At 38.7% G+C, this 22543-nt stretch overlaps 1 protein-coding gene across 8 annotated transcripts in view; it reads right to left on the bottom strand.

Annotated features, from left to right (window-relative positions):
* LOC133526400 (stress-activated protein kinase JNK) overlaps positions 1-22543 on the bottom strand; it is a 483516-nt gene that overhangs the window by 12166 nt on the left and 448807 nt on the right. For 7 of the 8 annotated variants that reach the window (XM_061863021.1, XM_061863023.1, XM_061863017.1 and 4 more), the window contains 2 exons: positions 10842-10954; positions 10153-10319 (listed from right to left, as the gene is read on the bottom strand). In XM_061863021.1, coding sequence (XP_061719005.1) covers positions 10153-10307 — 155 coding nt within the window. In that variant the 5' untranslated portion in view covers positions 10308-10319; positions 10842-10954. Of the gene's footprint in view, positions 1-5771; positions 5911-10152; positions 10320-10841; positions 10955-22543 lie in introns of all 8 variants that reach the window. The other variant, XM_061863024.1, reaches the window with a different exon arrangement.

The raw sequence follows: 22543 nt of genomic DNA, 5'->3' as shown, positions 1-22543 counted from the left end.
ATTTTTTATTAAAGGTTATGGAATTGGTAAATATTTGAGGATTCATTGGCGGAATGAAAGTTCAGCAGTAATAAAGATTGACATCCATCACACATTCACATATCTACATTGTAGAAGGTTGGCTGTCAAGACTGCGACCAAAATCGGAATAATGAGATAATGACATCATTTATCATTTTCATCAACTAGGTATAGTATAGTTATAGATTTTCTGAAATGATTTTTACGCCTAAAACCCTAATCTATTAAACAAACGCCATTGTTTCTTTTATGCGAGCAATTGACTCCCGTGTTAGGAACTATTAAAAGCAACAATGGCGTTTATGGCTAACGTAAATGTTAAAGGTATAAATAAAAAAAGCAACTGTATCATGATAGTCAAATCTATGTAATAGCTCATAAGATGTTTTGGTAATGTAGGACGATCGACCACCTTAAAGTAGGCGAGCGCTCATATTATTACATAGATTTGAATCTTAATACTATCACGATACATTTGCTTTTTGAGGACATTGTTGCTTGGCTCGTGGCTTATACGGGAGCTGACCGCTCGCATAAAAGAAACAATGAGGCCTAAAAATCATTTGAGAAAATTTATACTAAAGAAGTATTGAATCCAAAAATAATATGTGATTGAGTAAATAATTTGCTTTTGTAACAGTATATTTCTTAGATATAATCACTTATCGTATTTACGGAATACAGCTTTTCGTTCATAATTTTAAAACGAATACGGGACATAATCGCGTAAACTTACGTTAATTATATCAGAAAACACAGCCCGCGCAGCAAGATGTTGATGCAATTCCTCGCCAGTCTGCCTGTCACCACGAACGTAACGTCAGGCCATATAATAAACGTAATAAGTTTACGCGATTAAGTCCCGTATTCGTCGTCGAAAATCGTGTTGGTTTAAATCAATATACGCTTTTCGTATTTTCCAGTCCGCAAACCTTACGTTTTGTTACATTCAAGCAGCCGTTAGCGGCCGCTATGAACCTCAAAAGTGGTCACGATTCTTCATCAGTACCCCTAGTGTAAATTTAGTCGATAGCGAAACGTGACGTACGCGTTTGCGTTAAGTCTCATTTTGTATGGGTTTTTGAACAGCGCGCCATGCGGGACGTTTTGGAAAGTCAAAAATGTCATACAAAATGACACTTAACTCAAACGCGTACGTCACGTTTCGCTGTCGAAAATATTTACACTAGGGGTACTGTAGTCTGTCTGTTTCGCACTCATGAAATGTCCATATGCCTTTGGCATACTTCAATTATCTTTAAGAGTAAGCCTGATCGTAGAGCTATGGCTACATCAGCAGCGGTATCAGGGTCGCATTTTTATCACCCGTCATGTCATGTGTCACTTTCGCACTTACATACTTGTTAGCACGTGGCAGGTACGGTGACAAATGATAAAGAGCCGATCATCTTAGCCCTACATATCTTTCAAAATACATATCGAGAACCATTGAGGTATAAAAACAGGCAATATTTATTCCACACGAATATGACACAGCGCTCTAGCGAGGCAGAATGATAGACAATTGAGGACATTTCATGATACTATTACTTTCATTGATTTAGTCTTGTGTCGCAGAGAGAATGCTTCAGTATTTCGTGTAGTGAAACATAAAAAACTGGGAACGAATTTGATAATACCGCCCACCACCACCACCACCACCACCACCACCACCACCGCGACCACCGCGCTTTTGAAAGTCACTGAGGACATAAGACAGGGCATGGAATCCTCGAAAGTTACAGCGCTTGTTCTCATTGACTTCTCGAATGCCTTTAACGTTGTTGACCATGACCTTCTATTGGCTGCTCTTTCCCATCTCAGGTTCTCATCAGAGTCAATGGCATGGTTTGAATCGTACCTGTCCGGTCGCTCCCAAGCTGTCCGTAGAGATAGGTGTCAGTCTGATTGGTGTGATCTGAACACTGGAGTACCGCAAGGTGGTATTCTCTCTCCATTGTTATTTTCGGTGTTTATTAATTTCATTACACACGGACTCAAATGCGACCATCACCTGTATGCAGACGATCTGCAATTATACGCCCAAGCCGAGGTAGCGGATGTCAATTCCGCAATTGAGGCTATCAATGATGATCTGGATCACATAAGTGATTGGTCTAGTTCTTTTGGCATCTCTGTCAACCCTTCTAAGTGCCAGGCCATCATTCTGGGTAGTCGATGGCAACTCTTAAAGTTGAATGCACTTTCTGTTGCGCCGATCATTTTTGACGGCTCGGTCATACCTATTTCGAGTCAAGTGAAGGACCTCGGTTTAGTCATTGACAGGCATCTCTCATGGGACGGGCAACTTTCGGAAGTGAGCCGGAAGGTCACTTGTACCTTACGCACACTCTACCGTTTCAAAAATTTTCTTCCGGTATGCACAAAGAAATTGCTCGTTCAAGCACTCATCCTCCCGCTCATTGATTATGCTGATGTGTGTACAACGAACATGTGTCAAAATTCTCTCAACAAACTCGATCGACTCGTAAACAATGGAATACGCTTCATTTTTGGAATTCGAAAGTTTGATCATATATCTAGCTACCGTCGCCAGCTCAAGTGGCTTCCCATACGTCAGCGCCGTTCCTTTCGAATACTCTCCTCACTTTTCTCTATCCTATTCGAGCCCTCCACTCCAGAATATCTCAAATGTAACTTCAACTTTATGACCCCCCGCCCAGGCTGCGAGCTGCGCTCTGCCCGTTCTCTTAAACTCTCTGTTCTCCCTCACCATACTGGTTTCCTAAAGTCTTCTTTCGCTGTTCAAGCAATCCGTCTTTGGAATGCGCTTCCTCTAACGATTAGACAAGCCGCAAACAAGCTGAATTTCAAACGTATTCTCTACAAGCACCTGCTAGATACTGTCTAGTGGGACCCCCCCCCCCCCCCCCCTCTTCCCCCCTGCCCCGCACAAATGCAGAAGTATATTTATGTATATTGTATAGTATATTATGTAATTAATTTGTATATGTATTTATAATGATAATTTGTGTAGTTTATAAAAGTATTATATATATTACCTATTAGTTTGTATACTGGCTTAGTAGTATTAGACTTAGTATTTAATTTTGGAATATTTTTTTTCACACTGCACCCACCTTAGCAAATTTCTGTTTGGCCCAGTGGTTGACTGGTAGAGAATGCCTCAAGGCATTAAGTCCGCCTATTGTACGTTATACTTGTACTTGTGCAATAAAGTTTAAATAATAATAATAATAATAATATCTAAGAATATGACTGGACCCTTGTTTAATATTGTTTCTGCTTTTAATGATGGGGTCTATATCTGATGTTAAGAATGATGATCTATCTGGGAAAAAGTTCGAGGTGAAACTCCAAGTAACAATAAAACTGAGTCTTAAAAAATTTGAGCAAAGAACGATCGTTCTTTGCTTTAAAAACGACATTACGAATACGATTATTTCCATTTCTGCTGGCTCAGCCACGTCGTCGCTTACGTTTTGGAAACACTAAATGCTCGCCTAAGAATGACCAAATCGAGTCTAAGCGACAAACGTTTTATCTGAAACTTCATTTTTTTTCTGGAGAAACATTAAACTTTGAGGCCTGCAATATTTCGAGGATGTTACCAACGAGCAACAAGAAACAATGCGATAAAATTCACTAATTAATATTTTAAGAGTTGCTTGAGCACTCATCCAAGGTTTGTTACTTATGTGTAAATGTTTTATCAAGTCTAAGCGACAAATGTTTCCTCAAGGAACGACGACACTTCTGAATAATTTCTAGGGAAAACTTTATACTCGGGGCTTCGGTGTTCCAACTCACGACAAGGAACAAAGCGCGCGTCAAAACTTCAAATTTAATGTCCCCGTCTCTTGAGCACTCCAGGATATGTTAAATCCTTTATGAAGTCTATACGACAAATATTTCCTGTTAGGCTCAAGTAACGTCGAAATTTCGAATGGTTTCTGGAGATAACTACCTTTGAGGCTTGTGTGTTCCCAAGAACAACCAAGAAGAAGAAGAGCTAAGGTTGTTGTGTTAGTAAGGCTGTGGGTCTAGGTCGATTTTTGTGTAAATAATAACATTAAAAAAACAAACAATGCGCGCGTCAAAACTTCAAATTTTAAGTTTTCCTCGTCGCTTAAGCACTCATCCAAGATTTTTACGAACGCTAATGCAGTGCGTAAATATTTAACGTCCTGCTCAGGTTTACGGGCGCCTCAATTTACGAGGACAGTAAAACACTTATTGTTATTCCGAGCTTGTCCTCGATTTAGGTTATTGGTATTGAATTCCAGGGCTCGGGGTAAGGTCACTATGGACTGTTGCTATGGCAAGATGACCATGGGGTCTCATGGCTCGGCGATTGGTTATTTACAACCAACATAATCCCAATAATTTCCCAAGGCTAAATACTAAAGTTTAGAGTCTAAATAGAGTGAATTTTTTAAAGTGGGACAGTAGATAAGAGATAAATCCGAAACGATTGAAAAAAGAGGAAAACTGTTTTGAAAACATTAGTTATTTTTGTGAAAACAATTTTAGCATGGTAATAAAAACACTCTTTATACAGTGTAATATGTACCACCCACTGGGCATAGGCCTCTTTTCGTTGTAAAACCACCCCCCCCCCCCCTCCCCCCTTCATTAAAATTTGTATACAAACTTTTCTCTGCAGCTGACTACACTACACTGTACAAGAGAGTTTGGGCTACAGTCCTCGAGCTAAGCACATTGCGGACCTTCTTATTTCTTCAAACATCTTCTTCTTCTCTTCATTTCTTTTTCGAGATCTTCAAACGCATGCAGGTATCCTCACGAATTTTAAATATATTCGATGAAAACCAATTAGAAAATATCAAATGATATTCGCGCAGTCTCTTTAAATATAAAATTATGCTAAATAAATATGACAGTCTTATTCAATAACCATAACATGAAAACATCGACCCAATACAAAATCCAAGTACAAAGGAGAATTGAATCGTGTTCAATTGTAATCCCGAGTTCGACATCCACTCCCAATAGTTAATTAAAAAAGCATTGGTTAGTTAGAGACGAAAAGCAGGCTATTAGTGGACTGTTTAATGAAAAGCCTATTCAATATGAATCATTGATAATGACCGAAGTTACCCTTAAAATCCTCTTAAACAAGCAAATTCGATTAAATTGTCGAAATAAGAGTACATAAGAAGCAACAATTATGAAGCATTAGCGTAGTAAAGCACACTATTGTAGTACCACGTTTATTTTGCTAAAATAAGTAAAGCTATATAATTAAAGTTGCTGATAAAGCATAATTTAGTATATAGTGGAAAGTGCGTGCCAATCGTGTCGTTTGGTTGGAAATCTCAGCACTAGATTGAAGATGGAGATTCGTAGCCAAGCATACCCACATATAATGAGTATAAAAATCCATGTCATTACAGCTGTTAGACGCTACTCCTATGCTTAGACTAACGCTGTGAGTTAACGGTTAAACGTGAAGTTTCGCTGCATGGTCCAATATTGTCTTTATAAGTTGTCATATATGCTCTCCTATTTTAGTCACCAAAGACATAAGACAAGGTCATGAACCAGCAATAAGAAATCATCCACAACAGTCATATTCCAAATACCTGGAACCAAAATATCTCTCTCAGTACATTTATTAATTTCCTCTCACGAACTTCCTCGCGCGATTTAGACAGATTTTCAAATGGTCGGCAATTAGAACAGCCGAATGCTTCACAAAACAAACGTGGTAATACAACATCCCCCGCCCGTATGACTAATCTTACCAAACTATCCCCTGTGCGCCCGCGCCGTGCCGTACTAGCTCCGTGTAACGCGTGGGTATCTTGAACACCACGTCGCCGAGCGACACCGCGTAATACTGAACCATGGCTATAACTATTTGTTATACTCGAGCACGATCAGCTATAAAGAAAAAGGGTAAGGTCAATGTGGAGATGACAGACATATAACATCTTTGATTGGGTAGACTGTCATAGGGAAAGAACTTGTATTTGTATACGTACGTCTCTCAGACAGTCAGAAAGGAACAGCTTCGTTCCTTGCTCTACCGACCTTCTGTAAGTATGTGTACAAACTAAAGAGTCAGAAGCGACGAAAGAGCATAGGTAATCGGTCTTACCGGGTAGAATTCTCCACATTGACCTTATATTAAACTCTTTACCGGTAGATTTGACCATCATCAGTCCCGCTGCAGGGCACAAGTTTTTCATTTTACAAAAAGGGTTAGGCTTATAGTCACCACGATAGTCCGATGTGAATTGAGAACTCAACACACGCCTTTTAGAATTATTTGCAGGTTTACTTATGATCATTTCCTTTAACAAAAACACTTAAATACCAAATTGTTTCGTATTAGGTACAGTCATTATGCTGACCTAACAGATACAGATCTCATGTGTGAGTACATCATAAATGGTCTTGCTATTGAATACAGTGTACCTATTGTTAGTGTCCTAATTTTTATTGTTAATAGTGTTATTGTATTGACGCCCATTGGCTTATTTAAGTCTCCTGGTCTTGTCACTATGAGACGTACGGATCACGTGTTATTGAATGGATCAAAAAACGATGTTCATAGATTGGCAACGTGGTTCCTGGTGTATGTTTGCTGTGAGAATGTCAGTTGAATAATACGAGTGTTGATACTTTGTGTGATAGCTGTAAAGCAGGTATTGCCAGACAAATTTTATTTCTGGCAAAGCCTAAAGGTTATATGAAAATGGATATAATTAGTTGACTTTAGCTCGGTCTATTTAAGTGCAGCATCCACTTTAAACTAGAATTGCAGAACATGTATGCGCGAATTGAAGACAAATAATCTGAAGTCCAGAATGTTAGTAAGTATATCTAATGTTCACGTATCCCAACCTAAGATTCCACGGTCTTCATATTTTAACATGTATTGTATGTATTGGAGTACGGCTTGGCTGGGTGACATATTGATTTAGGCCGCTGTTAGTTTAATATTAGCAAGATAGATAGTATTTATTGTATCGTAAAGTATCGTCAACTTTTTTTAATAAAAATTGATACGTCCAGGCCCTCAATATCTTTAAATTATGGTTGTCATATATATACAACAATAAAGTTACGAATATTTTAAAAGCCGAAAAAAGTGAATGGTAAAAGCAGATTCATCTAGACTAATCTAGAGAAGTGCGTGTACAAAGCAGTGCTGAAATGCAAATACCAAGTGCGAGCGCAAACCACAATCCAGTTACTAGACAAAATGCAATTTACAGTGGAGGCACAAAACTCTTTCGCAATTTTTGTGAGTGTATTGTACTTCAATTTCATTATATGAAGGGTACACGGAGAGGACATGTCTAGTCACATTAGTAACATTTTGAGTAATCGCGTTTTTAAAGTTTGGAACGATGTACAAAAGTACATACGTTCATTCCGTGACCAAGTTGTTTTCATATATTATACACAGTGGTAACTGAAGATATAAGTAATAGTTCATTAAAAGCTCTGGATTTTGAGATTTAAATTCCGAAAAAAGTGACTAGACATGTTTTTTCCGTGGTCTATCACCATAACTGAACCGGTGCAAGCTTTAAATGTAAAACAAGATTAAATGTAAAGTTCTAGAAAAATAAAATGTTACAAACTCTTTGAACGTGAGTCTACATTAATGAGTTTTTGTATTTATGGTGTCATAATGTTTAGAGACTGACCAGCGAGTCGTGTCACAGAACGCGGGAATTTCAGTACAAGCCACACCTAGCAATAAAATTACTATGAAACAGCTTGAAACTGTCAGCTTATTTGATAGGAAAAGAAGTTGCCATTTAAAGAATTAAAAAATAAACGACTTGTGACATGACTCGCTGGTCAGACTCTAGTTACATGGTTTAAAAACAAGAATAATTGAAAACTTTATGGTTTTGGATATCAGTTATGTAAATAACAACAAAAATGTATGTTCTGAATGAGTAAAATTAATATTTACAAGAATTACAATATCAATATCAAACACATTACACCTTAAATTGTTATATACGTCATGAAAATGAACTTAATCATAGTTACAAACTTTCTACAAATTGGGCTATCTTTTGAGTATATTTCCTAAAAAAAAATTCTGATATATCTGAATAGTGTCACCACGTCTAAGTTATGGAGGTATGTAATCAAGTTACAAATACAGAAACAATACAGTAATGCCATAAATGTGCAAAAGAGAGGATGACCGCGACTGCCGCCATGCTGTGGTCACTGGTCAGAGCGGTCAGCGCGGCGGGACTCGAAATGTATGCTGCCACAAAATTAGGGGCTTATTGTCTCTGTTTATAATGACAAAATGTGTGAATTTATTCGAATATGTTCACTGCTACTATGAATTTATTAACCATTATTACATTAAGGAATTCTGTAAAATATTCTCCAAAGTCAAGCTATAGATGTATACATGTCTCTAACAAATAGAATGTGGGAAAGCTTCATACGTAGTGATAAATTTATAATTTAATTTTACTTTCCTGCGTATCTTTCTGTTAGTCTCAAATTGAATATGTGGCTCCCCAAGGTAATCTAATTTCGTATGGAGCTTTCTTAAACTGCATTACTTGTGCCGTCATCCCCCTAGGTACTGTAAGTACTATAATTGAACTCTAATCTGTGTCTGGTCTCAAACGTCTCGTCGAAACTTGCCAGACGCCGTCGCGACAGTTCCACTAACATTGGCATCTTCAAAACAAAGATGAGTTAAGTTTAGGCATGCTGTAGAAACTTAGATACCTACCTGGACCATATATGTTTGATTGTGTGCTTGACTCGTTCAGGTCTTTCCAGTAGAAATCGCAAAGTTAAGAGAATCAAAAGCTAATTTTTACGCTGAGGTAGGATACGCTTTTTCAGTACTTGGGACTCACATAAGTGTTATATATGATTTTACTGTTCATAGAAGAGATCTTTTTCTGAAATGTGTTTGACTTACCTATGTGAATAATTTGCCCTCGGCGCTTTGAATCATTCTTAAAAAAATCTAAGTTTAATAACTCTCAGGAAACTGCCAATTACATATTAATTTAGTACTTGAAAGCATAAGCTTTGAGATGCCCATTTATTCGCTCCGACAAAGGTGAAGTATCTCTTCAAAGAAAAAGTTACAATATAGGCTAGGCGTATGAGAAATGTGAGTCAATCAATTAATTGCCAATATTGGAAGTGTATTTTTGTCTTGACTTATATGTGACAGTACTTACTGAGAGTGACAGTAGTGTGATTTAAGAAGGTTGGCGGGAATGAAGATTATATTGAAGTTGTCAGTTTTTCTAGTCCCCTATAAGCCTCATAATCGATTTTGCTACCTACATAACCTTATTTTGCGTGAGTTACGTGTGTTGCGTCTAGAAAGCATAGCAAAAAATGTCTTGTATAAAAACCTAATTGCATCACATGATTAAAACAGCCGATGAACGTTATTAACTAATGTGCTTTTTGAATTTAGTGTGTGCGAACGAAGCCTTTTATGAGGGCTTTAAATTTAAAAAGGGTGGTCCAATAAGGATGCGCTCAGTGAGGATGCATATAACTCGCAGCGGCGACCTTGCTGGGTGTACCACAAATTACGACTATTAGGTCCAAGATTGTATATTACTTGCTAAAAATTGCCCTGCGCTCTTGAGCCGATAGATTTGACGTTCTGTTAGCACTTGATGCTGTAAACTTCGTGTCGTCAACGGTACAACTCTAGCTCCAAGAATGTCTGGAGTCCCACAACGAACTACTTTAGGTCCAAGACTGTATAATTGTAGGTATATTATTTAGTGTACTTATTACTTACCCAACAATGCCCTGCGCTCCTGAGTGGATAGGTTTAAGTTCTGGTAACACTTGGTGATGGTGAGTCTCGTGTCGTCGACCTCGACGGTATAAAAGTGAGGCAGTCCAACAAGGTACAACTCTAGGTCCAAGAATGTTTGGAGTCCCCCAAGGAACTACTTTAGGTCGGAAGACTGTTTAAACTCTTAAACTACTCGTACCTACCAAACCATGCCATGCGCTCCTGAGCATCTGCTGAGCATCTGAGCGCTGAGGATCGTGAACCTTGTGTCGCTTGAACTCAACGGTGTAGAAGTTATGGAGTTCCACAAGGCACTACTTTAGGTCAATGACTGTTTAAACTGGAATAGTTACCAGACAATGCCCTGCGCTCCTGAGCCGATAGGTTTGAGGTTCTGGTAGCGCTTGAGGATGGTGAACCTCGTGTCGCCGACCTCGACGGTGTAGAAGTGGGGGTGTCGCGCCGGGGCCGACATGACGGTTGGCCCGTTCGCCGTCCTACCGGGCATCGACCACCGAGACTGTAACAGACAATTCGGGTTGATATAAGTGCCCCAGCTAACGAGGGAATTAAGCCAGATTTCAGTCTGCCTTAGATCAGGGATACTGTCAATTTGCCGAATGAAGTGGTTTTACAATGAATTGAAGTTGACATAATCAGCGCAAGTTCTGAGTTTAATAGTAAGTTAATGGGCATAATAACTGTAAATGTTGAATTGGCGCGTGAAAGAGCCTTTATGTTGTGTCTACTCGCAGCATAAATATATATATTTTTTACTTTTTTTAAAGTAACTAACGATCTGATTTGTTATGGCCCCCACACTGAGGTATTTATTCAAGGTAAAAGAAGGCATACCGTATCTTGGAGAGAGCAAATGTTTAGGATGACTGTTGTATTTATAAAAGCTGCTATGTAATATCATCTCATTATATGACGTAGGTAATTGTAAAATATGTATTGAATTGTTCACTAACCCTAGAGGCCTCACTTAAGAATTTTTTAAATCTTGAATTTCGAAAGCCAAGTGCCGAGACATACTTACTTTACAGAAGTTTAGTTATACAACGTGTATCCATATACTGGTAACTATTATTGTCGGTCGGCGACTATCACAGGCTCAGTCTTGGGCGGGGAAGACTTCAGAGATGATTACGTCTGTGGACAAATAACACATACATTTAACGGAGTCTTCGAAAACAATTAATAATTTTAGGGCAGACTGAACCTAAATCACAACATCAAGTTGATTGTTTTTTGCATTTGGTTTGCAGTATGCATTGTACGAGTAAAAAGTATTGGTAGCCAACTGGTAAGACGTGCGGCGTTTTAGACGGAGGTCGTGACTTCGAATTCCTGGCCGTAACAATGAGATTTTCAAAACGTATATATGTTTACCAGGCGGACTGATTGTATATGCAATATTAACTAGCACAACTTAAGACTGCATCATCACTGCACAATGTTTCAGAGAAATATACACAAGTACCTCTGCATATAGTTGGTAACAGTTTACAACAACGCATACTTATAATAAATTATTTCTTTTGTCACTGGCAATTATTTATGATTAATCTTTATGAAAATTTAATTATAAATACAAGACACGGGCACATATGTACTTTAGCTAATTTTTGACATATACCTCATTCATTATCATTTAACACTGCCCCTCTTAGTTTCCATGGTAAGGTGAAAATTTTACTTAGAATTACGGAAATCCGCCCCGTGATTTTAAACCAGCGAAAAAGCCGCCCTAACACATTTTAATAATTAACTTTTACTAGCGCAGCGGAATAAACTACAAACCCACCTTAGCAGCTGAGATTGCCACTTAAAAATGGAAATGAGTTACGATTACACGTTTACATGAGAACTGAAACGTCGTAAGTTACAATAAAAGTCGTATAGAGATACGACATTTTAATTTAATGAGATTATTCTGGGTCATGGCAGGATTGACGAGTGCGGGAGACAATAAGCGCGAAGCGAGCTATAATCTACACATTTAAAAGAGTTTTAAGCTTTAAACTTTACGCCGAGAGTTGCGATTTTTGTATTATCCTATGCAAATTGGTCGTTGATTGTCGATTTGATGATCCCTAGTCAGAGAAGGTTCATTTTATATAGAGTTATTATAGTGATGGCAAAATGAGACCTGTCATCTTAAGGTGCGACCAGACCGCAGCTTAAAAAACGGTCACGATACGGAATCGCAGTGACGCGTCGTATGCGTACCGTTTTTGAAGCATGCTCCCCACACCGCTGCTTAAAATACGCTGACGCACCGTAAATTGATCTGCGTAAAAATCGCAAAAAATATTACACGGAGATCTTATGGCAGACACCACACCGGTGACGTAAAAGACGCAAAGATTTGCGAACAAAAAAGATTCGCGTGAAGCACGTCACTGCGATTCCGTACCGTTATTTTAGTGCAATAATTCCTGATATGCCAAGATTTTTGGTCCTTTGTTAAGATTACGGGGGCATTTGGCGAATGTCAGGGTTTTTTGACTCAACTACCTACTAGAAGCTAGCTAAATGTTGTGTTGGGCAGAGGAAAGGGAAGGTTATATGCTCTAGCCGCAGCAAATATGGCAGCGATTTTAGGGGCTACAGGCCAAGATCGATGTTGATTCCCGGATTTTCGACGTTTGCGGCAGATTACTGTACAGCACATTAGCGATTTGCGGGCGAGTTGAAAGCGAGGCCAGCGCGCAGCGAGTTCACAGCGAGCGCGCAATCAGTTCGCCGCGAGCGCGTAATGATCTCGCTGCGAGTGCCCAACAAATTTTATAGGAACTCAAGTATCTTGTAAGCACCGAAATCGTTGAGCGCTCGCGGCGAGATCGTTGTAAGCTCGTGGCGAACTGGTTGCGCGCTTGCCTCGCTTATAACTTGCCCGCAAATCGCTAGTGTTATCACACTCGTCAGTCCAAGCTAAGTTGGCACCGACTTTGATAGCCCAGCCTGTGCAAGTGTTAAGTAAACGTCATATAGAAGTTTGACGTTTAAAGTAACACATGGACTGTCTGGGCTGTCAAAATTCCTGCCAACTTATCTTGGTCTGACTCTAGGGCCCGAAGTCGCGCCGCAGTACTGCAGCAATATCGCTGATATAAGTCTGAACCCAAACGGTACCTTTCATACCTACAATGTACACGTATTCTAAGGTATGTTTATATTCGACCACAGTATATTAATTTATACGAAGCCGGTATAAGCCGAACGTGCCATCGGCGCACTGCGCGACATTATGCGATAAACTTTAAACCTGCGGTGTAGGGTTTACAGCTTTACTCGAATTTTGTTCAGTTAAAATATAGTAATTATTTTTAAATTAAATGTTACGCAAGGTATTCTCCAGTACCAACACCAACACCTTTAAATTACCACCGACGCAAAGATACAGGATTATCATGGATACCTTCCGACTGCATCAGATCAGCTCCATATTATTTATCTTCCTCGCGTTATCCCGGCTTTTTGCCACGGCTCATGGGAGCCTAAGGTCTGCTTGACAACTAACACCAAGATTTGGCGTGGGTAATAAAAAATAAAATAAATTAGGCCTTAATATTGTATTGTCATCGGAATTAAGGTAGTACTCCAAATTTCAACTGACTCAGATACCAGGAAGTGGTTCATATTTAAGTTACATTTGAAGCAAACAAATGTGAAGCTAAATAAAAGTGGGAAATAAAATCGATAGGTTTGTTTAAAATTTCCCGTGGCTACACATCAAATAAAGCCAGAAAGTTAGTTTAACAAATGGCGTAAGTTTCCATTTGAAATTTCCGTGAGTATAAACCGGTTGAAACCAGAATCGCGAACGTTTGCCAGCCAATGCAAATAGTCGCGGTTTGGGGCAGGTCGTTGTTTCGTGACAGAGTTATGCTCGTTTAGCTTAGCATGGCGATAGCGTGCAGTATTTATATGTAGATAAATGTGAATTACACTGAAACACACCCAATTTGCCAGTAGAAAAAGGCACGAAATTCCAATTTTCAATGGGAACTCGACTCATCACGCATATATTTTTTTAATTTGCCGATTTTTTCTAATGACAAAATCACTGTGCTGGCACAGTCTAAACCTTCATATCGTCATAAAGTTAGGTCTTTATTTTTTTATATACCACGACGGTGGCAAACAAGCATACGGCCCGCCTGATGGTAAGCAGTAACCGTAGCCTATGGACGCCTGCAACACCAGAGGTATTACATGCGCGTTGCCAACCCTGAATAAAAATATGAAATGTTTTATGATATTTTTTTATGTTAATATTAGTGCGACATGCTCACGCTGATACGTGGACCATTTAAAATTGTACAGTTGCCATCAGATATATCGGAGCGGCCGAGGTGCTCAAAAATATCTGAACACGCACACGAACGCCTAGACAATAGAGGCGTGTTCAGATATTTTTAAGCGCCTTGGCTGCTGCTTTTCAATTTTATGTTATTTCTACTCAGAATCACGAGCTCTTCCAATCTTAATAAGAGAAGGGTTCCTACTCCTAGTTGACTACGGATCCCTAAAAAAGTATCCCAATATTTTTACCTCCATATGTTCCGATACAATTTTTCATATTTTTGTATGGCGATATAGAAGGATTGAAATATTTTGGCAAAAAACTTCGACACTCTCAATGGAACCAAAATGTATAGGGTACTTAGGTAGTTTTCGTTGACCTAGAACTATGAAATTTGGCAAGTAATGTTGTCTTATACCCACTACACATACAGGGGAAAATCTGAAAAATTACAATTTGTAAAAAAACATATGTACTTATAAAAAAGTTAAATTTGTACGGAACCCGACTGAGGGCGAGTCGGACTCGCACTTGTCCGTTTTTTTTCTTAATGAGTCGAAGGCTTTGGTTAAATATAAAACATATAAAAATTCAATGCTTAGTTGTGACCCTTTTTTGGCATTTTGCGCTAAATGTTAATACATTGTATTGTCAACATGCTCTTGTCATCCATGTTTGTTTGGTCATAAATAAATGTATTTTCTTTCTTTCTTTCCTTTCTTTCCTTTCTTTCCTTTCTTTCCTTTCTTTTCTTTCTTTTCTTTCTTTTCTTTCTTTTCTTTAAATAAATAAATTTAAATAAATATTATAGGACATTATTACACAAATTGACTAAGTCCCACAGTAAGCTCAATAAGGCTTGTATTGAGGGTACTTAGACAAACGATTTCTTTTCTTTCTTTTCTTTCTTTTCTTTATTTTCTTTCTTTTCTTTCTTTTCTTTCTTTTCTTTCTTTTCTTTCTTTTCTTTCTTTTCTTTCTTTTCTTTCTTTTCTTTATTTTCTTTCTTTTCTTTCTTTCTTTTCTTTCTTTCTTTCAATATAAACATTAACATTTTGCGGTAGCGGTAAGTAGCAATAAAGTAGCCTGTAACGAATTTTCCATATTCTAAAAATAGCCAGCCAGCACAGATTTTAACCATCGCCGCGCCCTCTTGCCTCTTAAGTACTCTTTCTCAAAAGGCAAAGCCCTCGCCTCTTGGCCGGCACTCGGCCGGCAGCGGCGCGAAATTAGCCGCGCCCCACATTCCACGCTTGAACCTTTGACGACACTCATAGACATATTTTTAGGTGATGACGTCGTCAATGGCTTATAATTATTTTACCATAATTGACTGAAGTATGTGTTCAGTTTTAAATACATATAAAAAGATAAATTGAAAATGTGTGCTAGATACGGCACAGCAGAATTGGTTAGGCGCAGGGGCATCGCCTGGGGGGTAAAAGGGGCAGCTGCCCCCTAGAGAATAAAATTTGTAACTAGATGTATGCCCCTCCCCTCCCCTCCGCCATCGGCCATAACAACTGCCCCTGCTAGCCCATCAGCTAGCGACGCCATTGGCTAGGCGGTGCAGGTGTCCACAATGAACTACACACGCTCTTAACCTAGGTTGCCGCCAGTAGCGGGGCAGGGCCCAAGCTGCCGGTGGTCAGGGCCGCAGAGAGGAACCGCCGGACTATCCGCGCCGTGTCCAACATCACCGGCTTCTGCATCTGACGCTTCATCCAACCACCTAGCAAGTCTTTCTAGACGTTGGTTTAAACTATTCGCTATGAGACCGTTCGCTGAAACGACTATCGGGACAATGATCGTCGAATCAACATCCCACATGGCGGTTATCTCGTGCGCCAAGTCTAGGTACTTACCTACAGCATTATTATTATTATCGTATGGGTTTATTGAAATCAAATTTACAGAGGTTCGCGTTATATGTAAATCTATAGCTTTTAGCTTAATATATAGGGTGATTTCGGGGTCGTGGAGCAAGAGAACAAGACATCACACAGAATTCAAAGATGAGTCTAATGATGTTGCTCATTATTTATTATCACCAATAATTATGATTATTTTTCAGATGACAAGTAGAAAAAAACATGTTTGCATACAGTTTGGTCACCCTACTCAATGTGACGTCTTGTCGCTTTCCATACAGCGTATGTCAAAAGTCATAGGCTGACCATGATTACTTCATATAAGATTAATTTTACTTGAAAAATAATAAAAATCAAACTAATTATCTTTCAATCAAATACTACCGTATGATAATGTAAATCATTTATAGATTCAGAAAAAGTGGTTCTGGATCACGACCCAGAAATCACCCTGTATAGGTTTAACAACCAATCCATGACATTCATAGGTGTTGCGTGCAGATCTTTCATGCCTCCCGAAACACGCCTCTTGGGGCATTCTTCCACAATGTGCGTAGTTGTTTGGTCTGGCGCGCCAGTCACAGTCTGGTAAGGGTTTCTAGCCCCATTTGTGGAGGTTGTGGTCACAGCAGCTGACGTCGGAACAGCATGAAATAGTGATTACTGTCTGTCCGTTTATGACGTGGGCTACGAAGAGAAACCGCGATTCCCATTCGCTTCGCAAACTATCCAGTATAAACATGAAACTTTCCAGGCCAATTCGAACGTGCACTGACATCATAATGATATTTAAATGATGTCATTTAGTTATCGTGCATTTCGCTAGTACTTGTCTTGTCCGTAGATGTATCAGCGCGAGCGAGAGGCACAATAACAAAATGACATCATTTAGATATTATCCTAATGTCAGTTCGTCCGTTCGAATTGGCCATTCAATAAAGCATTGTTTTTAGAGGTCGAGGTTAGATTTATACTGGTCATCGGTAAAGAAATGGCTTACAGATCACTTAGATTATAGATGGATAGCACTTATAAGACGACTCTTCATCACACACTCTAATTTACAAGTTAACAATTTTGTCGGTCTACATCACGGCTCGAATCGTGAACATCTAGGGTGTTACCACAGCAATCGATCGATGCCATCAATCGACATCGATCGATTGGTGTGGTCCAGTAGAAAATATCGATCGACGGCGACTGTTCCATTCTACCATCGATCGATAACATCGTGGATCGATTGGTCTAGTAGAGACTATCGATCGATTGGTCTATTAGAAACTATCGATCGACGTCGATTGTTCCAAACAACGTCGATAGATGCCATCGACCGATGATCGTGGTAACACCCTTATTAAAGTCCAAGAGATTTGAACCTTCTTGATCTGTACAGAAGATATAATTTACATACACAATAAACAGTAGCTTTCCTGTCGAGGAGCGCGGTGTAACTCTACTATTTACATGTATATGGAATGTACTCATGAACACGGTAAAAAAGGTTCAAATTCATCTGACTTCTAGACTAAATGATATGAATTCGTATAAAACGAGGAGTCTGTTAAAGGTGGTCTATAACAGGGCCAGGGAAGGACTTGACCTTGTCAGGGAGAATTCTATTAAACGAACGACGTTATCGGAAAGTGACAATTTTGGACGAAGAAATATTTGGCAATTTTGTTAACTTAGAAATTGGCGTTATTTTGAACGAAAAATGAATTGTTTTTCGTAAAATCGAATAGAGTAACCCAGAGGGATGATGAAAATTTACGAACTAGTTTGTAAGTTTTGTAACACTTATCTGAGGGCCTAAACGTTAACGTGCAATGAAATTGGTTCACTTAGTGAAAAACTCTGCTACGAGCTCGTAGCACGTAGCAAGTACGCCTTCGTACTCGTAGCACATGTATCGTTGATTATCGGAATTGATGAGGCGTATTCTGATTGTAGGTAACAATAGGATTTTGCTAATAATAACATGTTAATACAATCAGTCCAGAATATCCAGATCTAATTCATAAACTGTTATAGAATAACCCTCTCAGTTATGAATTAGATCTGGTTTTTATGGATATTGGTCATGATCTCTCAGTGGCAAAAGAGAGCATTTTACAACCGGAAACGTGACTTTTGCCACTGTTTAATGTATACAAATGCAGTCTAATTTTAGAAATAAATTGTATTCATTAATTAAATCGAAACTAATAATTATAACCATTCACTCTCCAATTTGATTCCCTCCAGCCACCAAGGAGCATTTAATTAGACGGACGGCTCGCCGCAATAGAACGCGAATGGAAGAACGAATGGAACGAACGAGCGGAACGGGCGCGTTTACTTTGATTCGTTCGGTCCCGCGGGCGCGTTTCGCTCATCGGCGGTAATGGGGAGAGTGATGCAACGTTAGGGTTGCTAGTTTATATTCCGAGCATTTACGAATAATGAGTAAATTGTGGTTAGGTCGGGCGGTGTTCGAAATTGCCATTGAATTTTTGTCGTAAAATTGTATGTTTCATCTATACAGTGTGTTTATTTAGACACCTACAATAATTTACCGGCTGAATATTTAGGTCCTACTGAGCAAGTTTTACTACGAAACCAACTCCGAAATCGCGAAAAAAAAATTTTGCTCCCCCATAGAAAATGTCAAGGTCAGAAAGCCAAAATGTATGTCACAGCCAAATTTTTCTTTCGCGATTTCGGGGTTGCTCAGTATTATATTATTATATTTGCCGAAACCCTATGCAACTGCAGCCTCTTCGTTAGCGATGCCGGTCCACAGAGACTCCCCAATGATTGCCACTCGCCGAATGAATGGGAGCAAAACCGACGACGCGCCGAATGAAAACGGCAAGGTGAAACCGTACAAATACGATCGAGAAACTACGGTGGCAACGGCACTAGGAAATACGAGGCAAATGCTTTGTTTTGTTGAGCTTGTGAGAGCTGACACACTTGTTTACGCTACAAAAATAGAATATATCCCCGAATGTTCAGGACACGGAACCAAAACTTAAATAAAAGTAATAGCGCTCAATGTACCTAAATGTAGCCTTAAAAAACGTAGAAGCGTTAATAACGACAAATCAACTTATCTAATGAGATGCGCTATGGTGACAGATTTAAAAATACAAGAACAGTCAAAGAATATAATTTCCGAACGATTTCACAGTGACAATCAATATATGAAATCGCTAGGGACCTCATACTATCGTCACTGCGACAAGTAACGAAATGGTACTGAAATTAACCGACCGAAATTAATTCCTTGACCGTCAGACAACAACGCCTGGCACAACACACCGAGGACACTTCCCAACGCTGCATCATCGCGATGTCAGTAGTCTTATACTCCCACCAACAAGCATAACAACAGTAACAGACAATGTAAAAATCATTCAAATTTTTTCCGTATTCTCGCGCAATATATTCTAAATTCAAACTGGTTTTCCAAAGGCCGTTACGTCTGCCATGCTGCCCATCATGGCCTTGCATTCATTTCATGTGTCAGATTAAGTGACTAACCAGATGTGCATTTCAAATCTAGTAAGGACGTGGCGCGCAGACGAGTCGCGTTTTCCATATAGATTGCAGTTCAAAATCCACCTGTGAACGTATTTATATTGATTCGCTGTACGTACGTGTAGGAGACCGAGACGCATGTATATGGACCAAGCTAAAGAGAAAGTCAACGTTGTGACGTATGCGATTACTCCACCAACAAGAGTCAAGCTCTTGAAATCATGATAATATTGATGGTTGAGTATTCCGAGACTTTAGTCTTAAGCTAGTAAGATAATACTACTACTCTATATCTTAAGTATAAACAGCACTCTTAACTGTCCATCGGTGGAACTTATGCTTTTTGTAATAAGGTCCACCGATGGACAGTCAAGTGTGGGCGATAGTAGGTGATCATATTTATAGAACATAAGCAGAAGCAACATAAAAAACTCTCTCATAACCATAAAATTGGTTTCAATTACTAAGATTATTGTGAAGATGCCTATACTATGCTGCGAATAAAAACTAACCCCTCAGTTGTGGAAAGTAAGTAGTTGACATCAGAATTTCACCTTTATCCTTGCATTGGTGTAGTTTTAAAACTGCTCGAGCTCGAGGGGTATTTCCACAGCTGGAGACTATAACCAGACTAATTTATGGACTTGAAAGCTAGTACATAAAATATTGATAAATAAAGAATGAAATTATTTATGCAAAACATCGATTTATATCCAATTTTAGCACAGATGTCAGACAAAACACGCCGAACAGTCTCTGGAAACCTGTAAATTGACATTTATTTACTGCCCTCGTGCATTTTGCATTCATTTCCCGGGAGCCACTGCAGAACAGAAAGTTGGTACAAGTTGGACGACGGGCGAGGATGACTTACAACTTCGGTTACCTAAAATGTTTAGCCTCGGGAGGGTGAGACAAGCTAAAGTCGAGATATGTTTGAACTTGTTTTCTTAGACATGGTGGTTTCAAAATGTCTCTTATTTTCTGTCCAACTCGTATGAGCGAAGTTTGTCAAAGCGTTATAGATGTTCGGATAGGGACCATGCATGATTCGGTCCGACAATCCACGGGCATGAGTTTTTTGCTCTAGTGTTCTCGGCTAGGCTGGTTCTCTAATCTCACACTGCTAGTGTTTCAAACTGATATCACTGAAGCGAGCGAAAATTTAGTAGTATTCAAGACAATCTATTTTATATTGCAATTGGATGAAAATGCTACACAACACAACACATAACATCTATTCGATTTAGATTGCTTTCAAAATTCGTTGGTTAGTCTAAGAAATATAGTTAAACGTAAGTTAGTTAGATAGCAGTTCTTTTCTATCTGATATATTTATGCATTAGGTATAAATTTACTTATTTTATTACGTTAACATAATTCATAATTATGAACCTCCAGGTATTTTTCTTTTGTTGCGGTATTTGTACTGAATTTTGTATGATGTCATAATACGTTTGGATTCTAAATAAATTAAAAAAAGCTTGCTTGTACCATGAATAATGTATATCCGCAAACTTACATCCCAACTGACAGCTAAACAAAATGGCGTTTACCAGCGTTGCGGATTGCGGGCGCGTTGCATTCTGCATTCATTTCCCTGGCGAGGGCCTGACGGCTCCCTTCGCCGTACATTATAAATCTTCTTGTTTTTGATTATATTTTTTTTGGGAAGTTTAATTATAATTCATACTTACAGGCCAATTCTAGTTTTAATAATTAGATCTCATTCCAATATGGTTCTGATATGTCAGTGTCAAAAATGAAGTTTTAGGTTCAAGAAAAAGAAACGCTATTTTTATAGATGGCTATTTGAAATCACTAAAATAATCTTATTTCGTATATAATTTTTAACTGGACAGATTTTTTTCTCTTTTTTATGGATTACTATATTTATACTGTCGCCTAAGTCGCCTAACACTTTCTGCTGAGACAGAAGGAAAAATGTATGTTAGAGTCTGTCAAGCCATTTATGTCAGTAGATAAAAGCGGCAAATGTAAAAAAATTTGGGAGCGAAGGGTTATCGTCCCATAGAAAAATTTAAATTCGCGCCTTTTCCTACTGACGAATTTGTTTTACCCACTATATTTCCCTGTCCCTGTCTGACAGTGTCCAGCGAAAGGATGGTTCATAATTATAATTACCCCTTTAATAAAATTTATTCGATTTACAAGTATGCCGTAACGTGGTAACTCCATTCGAATATCAGTTTCCTCTATCTGAATACCACTGTAACCATTTCCAGTCTAGTATACGTAGACCGCAGTGAATAAAACATCGCAGCGCACTTGACACGGTTGCGGCCACTCGACCCGTAATCTAATTAAATTCCTACTTCAATACTGCAGATGTCGGCGTAAATATACTTCCCTAGTATGGGCATTTTCATTTAAAAGTTTACCATTTACTTCATTTCGAAAAACAATTTCGAAGAATCACGAGGACTCACGAGAAATCTGTATGAAAAAAATATTGTATGTACCGTCGCAAAACCTGACACTCAAAATTTGTATAAAAACTTTTGTTCTGTCGAAGTAACGCAAAAGTTGTTATTTTTTCGAAAAAGTAAATAGTACACTTTTTTCTGAAAACCCCCGTATACCTGATAAAATACATAACCTTTGCAACATTATATTCCAAGCATTCCCAATTCGTGATTTACAACACGGAAACGCCATCTTGCGGAAACGGAATCAATATATTTTACTGCTGCCGAGACGCCATTAAAGCGCCATTATACTTATAGAAAAAGTTGCTAGTTTTGGCACGTGCATCCCTCCACTTATGCAATTTTAAACTGTAAGTTAAACAGACAGAGTCGATTTTTCTTTGCATCAGTAACACTGAAATGCTGACCGCTCAATTCCTTTTAATTTAGGACTGGCAATCTATAAAAACGGCTCAACGTCGTATTTGAATTCTGTTCCAAATTTAAATTTCGAAAAACATTAATCTAAAGGGCATTTTTCGAGAAACAATTGAAACACCATTTGGCACAGAAATGGGAGGTCGTTTATATAAAGGCAATCGTAAGC

The sequence above is a fragment of the Cydia pomonella genome, chromosome 16 (genome assembly GCF_033807575.1).
Source record: "Cydia pomonella isolate Wapato2018A chromosome 16, ilCydPomo1, whole genome shotgun sequence".
NCBI lineage: Eukaryota > Metazoa > Arthropoda > Insecta > Lepidoptera > Tortricidae > Cydia > Cydia pomonella.
The sequence above is the reverse complement of the archived record's forward strand: the minus strand, read 5'-3'. Positions and strand labels throughout refer to the sequence as shown.